This window comes from Haliaeetus leucocephalus, unplaced genomic scaffold (assembly GCF_000737465.1).
Source record: "Haliaeetus leucocephalus isolate CR32 unplaced genomic scaffold, Haliaeetus_leucocephalus-4.0 Scaffold210, whole genome shotgun sequence".
Classification (NCBI taxonomy): Eukaryota; Metazoa; Chordata; class Aves; order Accipitriformes; family Accipitridae; genus Haliaeetus; species Haliaeetus leucocephalus.
In genome coordinates this window covers 344,166-352,500 of record NW_010972646.1, presented here as the reverse complement: position 1 = coordinate 352,500, position 8,335 = coordinate 344,166, and the positions used below count along the sequence as shown (strand labels likewise).

At 51.3% G+C, this 8,335-nt stretch overlaps 2 protein-coding genes across 2 annotated transcripts in view; one reads left to right on the top strand and one right to left on the bottom strand.

Moving 5' to 3' along the window:
- Positions 1-367: 367 nt before the first annotated feature.
- LOC104831105 lies at positions 368-7,033 on the bottom strand. Its single transcript, XM_010566456.1, has 5 exons — positions 7,025-7,033; positions 6,537-6,677; positions 4,095-4,194; positions 1,377-1,507; positions 368-744 (listed from the first exon to the last, which is right to left on the bottom strand). Exons 1-5 carry the CDS (start codon positions 7,031-7,033, stop codon positions 469-471), a joined length of 657 nt encoding a protein of 218 aa, XP_010564758.1. The 3' UTR covers positions 368-468.
- A 753-nt stretch (positions 7,034-7,786) lies between these two features.
- The window catches only part of TRMT10B (tRNA methyltransferase 10 homolog B (S. cerevisiae)), a 6,919-nt gene continuing 6,370 nt past the window's right edge, over positions 7,787-8,335 (top strand). The window contains exon 1 of the mRNA XM_010566455.1: positions 7,787-7,832. Coding sequence (XP_010564757.1) covers positions 7,787-7,832 — 46 coding nt within the window. The remainder of the gene's footprint in view (positions 7,833-8,335) is intronic.

The following is an 8,335-nucleotide window of genomic DNA, read 5'->3' as shown; positions in this document are numbered from 1 at the left end:
TGTGTGTGTGTGTGTGTAGGGGCGTAGGGGGGCCGGGGAGAGCCGTTCCCTTCGCCCTCTCCGGTGTCCCAGAGGAACGGCAAAGCCCCGGTAAATCGCCAACCGTTGAAGGGTCCGTACGGGACACCTGGCCGTAACGACGCGTATTAGATCTCAGAGCAGCGGAGCCGGTAAAAAAAAAAAAAAAGCGTGGCGGAACGGTTTAGAAGTCCCATCGCGACCCAGGGCGCTTGTTGGCCTGCAAGGACGGTGCCGAGACCAAAGGTCCGATCTCCCCGCTGGGCCACCGGAGTCAAGCGTGTCCCACCAGACTTCCGAAAAGGGAAGCCCACCGTCACTCTCGGCTACGACCCGGCGCTAACTTTTAAACCCTTTGACACGCTCAGAAATAAGCCACGCTAGCTTGAGAATTAAGAGCTTGATGAATTTTTCGGACGCCTAGGCGTCAGAGAGCTGTGTCGGGCACGCTCAAGCTTCCTCCTCCTTCTCTCCACCCGGCGTCCTGCCCATCGTGTAGAATTCCTTGTTTGGGCGCAGGTTAATATAATGAGCTATGCGATTAGACATGGCAAAAAAAGCAGAAATCATGCCTATGTCCCAGGCGTCTTCACGGTCAAAACCATGCCTCTCCAGCTTCTGGAAATGCTCTTCAGTGATGTTGTCAGCTCGACAGACTGCAAGAGCAAACTCCAGCATTGCCAGGTCCCGGTCGCTCAGGTCAGCCAGTTTCCAGTTCACAATGACCTGTGAGAAAGCAGAAACCAGAGGTCGCGCGGGTGAACCCAGCAAAGAGTCTTAACTGGCTGACCAACTTCTTCGCTCCGTGAACCAAAGAGATGGCAGTACACAGGCTCTTACTCAGCACCTGAACCAGACGTCCTGGCTACCATCAGACAAAAGACTCATTTGTTTAACTGCCCTTCTCATCTCGGGGACTGTGGCAGTTTTGCTGAGCAGGCTATGGATGGAGGAGTTCTTGAAACGGGACGCAACGCCGCCAGGATGCTGCAGCTTCCCATTGGTAGCAAGTTCCTCCGCAGATGAGATTAAAACAGCAAAGAAGGGGGGCAGCAGAACAAATGCTCTGCAGGTGAACCATCCCTCCCCGCATCTTGCTTGGAAGGTGTATGAGGATACACAGACCCTCACCTCGAGGTCCCACCCCCACTGGCAACTGGTGTGACTGCTCACCAATAAACCTACTAAGCCTGGTACTGAGTTAGGCAGATGTGTCTAAGATGTGTCAAGATTGCTGGGAACCACATAGACTCAAGGATCAAAACTTCAGGCGAAAAGGCAGACACAAGAGGGCCATTCCCACCTCCCAAAAGACCATGCGAAGGAGGTGGGGTGTACGCTGTTGTAATCCCACTGACCTGGTCAGCCAGCGCCGGCTGCTTGGAATATATCCGATGAAGTGCTCCATGTGCAACCACACAGTAGGGACATCTATTCACAGCACTCGTAGCCACAATTATGAGCTCTTTGTCTGCCTTGCTGAGTCGCCCTACAGGGACAGCAAAAGATTTGGCACGCTTCGCTACTAAAAATGTCCACCACAGCAACTATCACTGGGGAAACAGGGAGGGGAGGGCTCCGGGTACAAGCTGCCTGCAGTACAGCCCGAGAGACAGAGCTCCAGAGAGCATGCAGGGAGACGCTGCAACCAAAGCTCCTAGACAACAGGACAAGGAGCAAGGGTTTTAAACTGAAAGATGGTAGGTTTTCATTTGACATAAGGAGAAAATGTTTTACAACGAGGGTGGTGAGACACCGGCACAGGTTGTCCAGAGAAGTTGTGGGTGTCCCAGCCCTGAAGTGTGCAAGGTCAGGTTGGACGGGGCTTTGAGCAGCCTGATCTAAGTGAAAGACGTCCCTGCTCATGGCAGGGCGGGTGTTGGACTAGATGATCTTTGAAGATCCCTTCCAACCCAAACCATCCTGTGATTCTATGATCATCCATGTGACCAATTTACCTAGATGGTTGCTCGTGAGGCACCTAATTAGGATGAGGGACATGAGATTTGGTCAACAGAGAAACAATAATCCCATGTAACAGGAAAACTTGGAGGAGCACAACTACTTGCTCACCGAGTAGGGAGCTCAGTTGGTACTTCTCAGTGTATGTCTCAGAGGCAAATGGCTAGGGAGGGTGTTGTCTGTTCTCCGTCTGATGCTTTATTGCTGCTTTTACAGAAAAGTACGGTGTTCTAAAACCCACTAAGCAGGTTTCAGCAAGTAAACCTTACTGGCAGCTTTTGAAGGCAGAAAGTAAAAAACACAAGGAACAATGAGGTACCCTAGGACTGGGGCTTTGAGGACATGTAATGACCACCAGACAGACAAACCACAACTACAGAGCATCTAGCCCTGAGACTGCTCTAAAGAGGCTGTGGAAAAGAAGGCTGTGCTTTGTTATACTCAGAACCAATCCTAATCATTTTCACAAAGAGCTTTACCACACAACTGTGCACAGGATCTGAGGAACTAACCCGGCTGCGTATCAGCACTCATGCTCTTTGCCTTTTTAAAGATAATTAATTAGCAGCAGGGTTTTTTTCAAAACTACACTTCACAGGGAAGGTCAGGGTCCCTCCTCCTCCCCACAAAAGCTGCTGCTTTATTGGACTTTGAAAATATTTCCATAAAACCAGTGTCTTCTAAGAGCATGAAAGACACTACTAGAACCTGCTGGGTAGAGAGGAGTCAGAAAAGACCTTCTTGCTCTGGTTCAGTGCCAGGAGGTGGCAACACTGTGATACTACAGGAGAGATGCTGAAGAAGGGTGGGATCCAAAGCAGTCCTACTCTTCAAGCCAAACAGAAAGGAAGCATGGGAATGAAAGGGAAAAACAGACCCTTGTATAGCTAGGGGCATGGCTTCACTCCAGCAGCACAAGCAGAGCAGAAAACTTAACACACAGGCTGCAGGTACCGTGTGGGAGAGGCATAAGGCTGCACTCCTCGCTGCTCCCAGAACTTGGCGAGACGCTCCTCCTGAGCCCTGATCTCCCATAAACAGGAGGAGCAGTCTACACACACCAGCTTATTTTATAAAATCTCTGGGGTTTACTAATGTACCTTCAGAGCAAAAGCAATGAGAACAGGCCCCTTGGTGCTCTGTACCATGGCAAGTATGAGGGAGGAACAGGCAGTCCTCAAACTGCATTTCCTCAAAGGGTGGACAGCCAAGCAGAATTCACCACAGCCCTGCCCAGCAGCACTGCTGCAGCCAGCCCTCCCTCATCTCCATGCCAGGGCATGCAAAAGCCGCCTGCGGCACAGGCATTCCAGCACATGGCAAGCACCTCATTCCTCTCCCTGCTGCTGCAGGGTACAGACACCTCCAGGTTTAAAGTCTCCAGCGCAGCACGTCAGGTGCCAGAGGGCACAGCCTCCCTCACACAAATTTTGGGCACTGCTAACAGGCAGCTCATAGCCAAGAACTGTTGTGAAGGAAGAGCTGCAGGCAGGCTCAACAAGGAGCTGCCCTTCCCTTGGGAACTATTTTATGCTGGGCCCTTGGCTGTGACCCCATCTGAGCCACACTGCAGCTGTGGTGCCTGGCTGCATAACCCTGCTGGTCTGGAACCCGACTGACTACCGGGCCGCCTTTCTGGATCGATCTTGGGTCCGTCTCGTCCCCATGGACTTGTCTCAGAAATCTGGACTCCTGGCTGGCCCTGGTCACCACTGCCAGACCTGCCTTGCTCATCTTGTTCTGGTAGCGTGGGGCTGCAGCCTTGCCTGTGAAACCACTGCCTCTGCCTGTGCCCTTCCAGCACACAGCTCCCAGCTCATCTTCCCTTAGGCAGCAGCTCATCCTTTCTTTGTCGTGACACAGAGCGTGGCGCGGCAAGGCAGCAGAGTTTGGCTTGAGAGCTGCTTTTCAGCCACAAGCTAAAGAGTATGAAGCTGTATGCAATATGAGCGAAGCCAGAAGCAGCTGCACAGTGCCAGCCTCTGCCAGCTGTTATTATGGGCTGGGAGAAGGCACAGTGAGGCAATACATCTGAGGATGTCAGAAATGTTACTTCTAGCAGCTTTTCACATCTGCACCGGGAAGGGAAGTTTTGAGGTGGTTGTATGGTTTACCTGTGTCTTTGTTCATAATGGCATTGTAATAAGCAAAAAAAGCTCTGAATTCAGCAGGTCGGTGAGACATGGCTTTGAACACATTGGGCAGAAATCCAGTCTGTTCAAGGAAAAAGAAAAACAAGTCAAGAACTGTAACTTAACATGGAGCACAGAGGGCAACATTAATGCAGTAGGCTTAGAGAACAATTTGTTAGCACAGGAGTGCTGGGCAATCTCTGCAGACCCGTTCTCTTGCCCTTTCAGCCCATTTATACGTATGACTGAACATGTAACGATGTGGTTCTTAATTAGGTGTTGCTGCATTTTGATAGCACGTCTGATTGCCCGGCTCACTTCAGCCACAGCGGTAATGACCGCAGGCACATCGGCGAGCTCTCTTCCAGACAGGCTGTCTCCACTTGGTCTCCCTGCACAGATGCTGCTACGCCCATTTGACCATCCTAAACCTTCTGTAACTCTCCTCTTCCCTCCGAGCTTACAGGACGCAAGATAGGGCTGGCGCAATCCAAACAGCATGCCGTCTGAGGTGTTGGCACACCGTGGATGCATATGCTGGCACAACAGTGCTGCTCGTACTTCTCTCCCTGTTCTGCTCCCAATAACTGCCAGTGCCCTGTCCACCTCTGTGATGGTGTGCGAGGCTGCCTTTCCCAGAGAATCACTTGCTGCCTCTCACGTGCAGGATCAGCCGATGCAGCACCCACCCATGCCTGGGTCCCAGCAGTCAGCATTTATCAGCAGGGGTTCAGCCTCAGTGCCTGGCTGCCCACTGCAGTTCTAAACAGGCTGGGTTCGCTGTGATTGTGGTAACTGCCCACCGGCTCCATCAGCTTACCGGCTGCTGTTCTTTAGGGAGTTTATGGAAAAGGAGAGTAGCCCAGGTGTCACAGACCCCTCTGGCAACCTCCCTCCACTGCCACACAATTGCCTGTGCCACCCTCCTGTCTCACCCGTTGTTTACTGTTAGTTAACCAAGGGGAGGCTCTTCCCTTTTTGTCCACAACCCATTGGTTTACCTAGGAACCTCTGGCAACAGAGGTTGGCAGCACTGTTTGGATATCCAAGTCTGCTACGTTGGTTGGATCCTATACCTAGGTCTTTGCTGACCCTTTCAGTGCACTGACAAACAGGGGTCTGCATCACAGCATGTGAAATTTCAGCCGACTCTTCCTCTGAACGTAGTATTTAGCCTCAGGTCTGATGTCTCCTTTCATTATTAGGCAAACTTCACCAGGGCCACTGCAATGGTAGCAGAGCACAGATTCAACAGGCTGGCAGGAAGGATAGGGAGGGATGGACTGGCACTCCCCTGAGAGGAAGCTCTTGGAAGAGAGAAGTCTCCACGGAGCTGTGGCTGGTGAAGTATTTTAGCCATCAGGAAGGACTGTGTGGCATGCCTTCTTCGCAACAGTAGGGAAGGAAACTCTTGTCCAATTCCCTCTTTTTTTCCCCTTATACACAGTAATGCATTAGGCTTACTGTTCTGCCACTGCGCAGCCCATTTGGCTTTGGAGGAAAAACATCAAAGCGCAAAAGCAGAAATACCCCCTAAGCCTTTTAATACTGTCATCAAAACAGCTCCTCCTTTGTTTTTTCTCCATTGGAAGTGTTAAATATACTCCTAAAAGTGTCTCAAGTAAACACAGGTGCTCTCCCAGAAAAACAAATACATGTCAGTGTTCCAGCTAACCCCATGCATGAGACGCCATCTGAAGCTGATGCCTTGAACAAAGGCAGAAGGAGGAAAATTTTGCTGTATCACTGTACTAATGAACTTTTGCTTGCTTGAAAACTTCAAAATTTTGGTATGTACTAATTAGATAAGAAAAAACTTCAGCTTTGTCAATGGTATGCACTAAAGGCACCAACAGACAGGAGGCCTCAGGCTTGATGTGCCTTGGGCCCTGATGATAAACTTTGAGTTCTGCTGAGTTTTTGTAATTAAAACTTGCCAAGGCCAGTTAACTAGGAGAAAAAGATGACCCACACCACGCGTGACCAAAGGGGGGACACTATGTAAATGGTAATATGAATACGTATGACTGGAATAATATAAATTTCTGCTTGTTGTAGGTAATGGTGTGCACGATAGGTGAAGCAATCCCCCCGCGCACCCACCACTGCAATAAAGATTGCCTGCTTTTTAAAACTCCAAAATTGAGTCTTAGAGTTTCTTTGACCAGCTTTTTTGGTAACAAAACAACGCACTAGTCTCACAGAACCAGGCAGACTTACAAAACTGTCAACACACTGCAGGACTTCCAGTAAAATCCCCATCCTGTAGATGGGAAGGAACTTTGCAAGAAGTGCTGCTCACCTCAGTCTCCTATCAGGTTTGTGTTAGACCTAACTGGACCAGAACTGCTCTCTTAGGGTGTATGACATACTCTGACTTCGGACCCTTTCCACTGACAGAGTCTTGCAGCAGAACTCCTTTACCTTCATTTCTACTTCCTCCATGAGCTCCACGATGTCGTACGGCATGTCCTTCTTATTGGGTACCGGGTACCGCCCAACAGGCGTGCTGTATCCCACCTGGGGCCGCCTCCGGAGTCCCCCTGAGTCTAGGAGAGGCAGAAGCTGGGGAGAAAAGAAGGAGGAAAGTTTGTTATTCAGAAGGACACGTATCATCTCGGCAGCCTGGGGAGGGAGAGCTTTTCCGCAGCTACTCCTCCTCTTCTGACACGACTTAGGGGCACCTCTGTCACTGTAAGCCACTCGCTGCTCCACTAGCACGGCAGTCAGTGGTCTGGGAAGGGAAACCCAAGCCCCACTCCTGGCTGTAGCCCTATGCTGCTGTGTGGGCATCCGATGAGGATCACCTCCCCTTGCCCCCCTCCTATGCACCATCTCAGCTGCAGGGCACAGCTGCTGCTCCTTGCAGTCCTCGCCCGCCACGGATCAGCCCGTCTGCACCAATGCTGAACCTGCGGCATCTCCCAAGCTTACAAGGTGTTTCCCACCAATCTCCACACAGCAATGTCACACGGACGTCTGGCAGTGACCCTAACAGATCTCCTTCAACAAAGGAGCATGAAGAATCAATTCAAGGCCTTTTTTTTCTGCCCATCAGCTTCCCTCCAGGCAAAGCCACCTTCCCTCCTGCGGAACAATCAGTGGCACCAGAACCGGGCCTTCTGGAGGCCTGAAGTAAACAGCATCGTTACACCTGAACCACTGGAAAGGGTTTGGTACTGACAAGACTGTATCACCCTTCGTAATGCTCCATTACTGGAAGAAGTGGTGGTCTTGCAGTGTCAAGGCTACAGGCCTTGTTAGCTCTTCAGCTGTGTAGTAAAGGGCTTTACAAAAGCAGTTGCATCTTACAGATGGGTGGGCTGGGCCGGAGAGCGGAGTGACTCAGTGTTGAGCATCGGTGCAGGCGTGCGAGCAGAGCCTGGGGTGTCCCAGCACCCTGCTCAGAGGGCTCCTCGAGCATCTTCCCAGCTCTCCAACATGCACCACAGCAGTTCTGAATGTTCCCAAGAACATTGCACGATCCCCAGTGATCCCACCACCGCATGGCGTCCCCCACAACTTTGGGGTGAAAACTAAACCTGTTGGATCACACATTCTCCAAGTGGTTTTGCTTGGCATATACTTGAGTTCTGGCCCTGAACGCCAACAGGCTACTGCAGCGTCAACAAGTAACAACAATAACTGGGGCAGAGACACCTCGGCTTGCTGCTATGAGGAAGGAAGACGGTGGAATAGCTGTACATGCTGTACCAGAACGTATCCAGGCACCACCTAGGAAAACGATGAGAAAAACACTAAAGCAATTACAAACAGGAAGGTCATCTCAGAAATTAAACTTCTGAGGATAAGTGCAAAAATACACCGGGGTGCAACAGGTAGCTTTTAAGGCCATTGAAAGCAAGGATTCCCATCACATAAAGGTCAGCCAGTTCAAAACCAGAGCGAACCCGTACACATCTGTACAACGGTCCAGTGGGTCTTCCTCCCTATCGCTGGAAGAAAAAGCGTCAGGGACCGGCTGACGCAGCGGGTTCAGCAGCTTCACGGAGGGACGTTGCGCAAGTGCGTGACAGGCCGACTGGCGTGTAACGCCCCGAGTGAAAAGGAGAAACCGTCACAGGGGTGGGAGCCGCTGGCCTCCATGTCACCCGTGGAGGCCATTAGCCAGGGTGGCCAGTGACCTTTTTCCCTTACCCCGCTCCTCCTGCGGAGGGTCCCAGCCGGACCTCGCTCCTCCATCAGCCGGTACCGAGACCAAC

Bases quoted from the DNA above. Each gene is read 5' to 3' on its own strand.
- LOC104831105 (XM_010566456.1), bottom strand. The intron at 4,195-6,536 runs GTAAAGGAGTTC...TTCCTTGAACAG, and splicing joins TGGAGGAAGTAGAAATGAAG to ACTGGATTTCTGCCCAATGT. The intron at 745-1,376 runs GTCAGTGGGATT...GCTTTCTCACAG, and splicing joins AGCCGGCGCTGGCTGACCAG to GTCATTGTGAACTGGAAACT.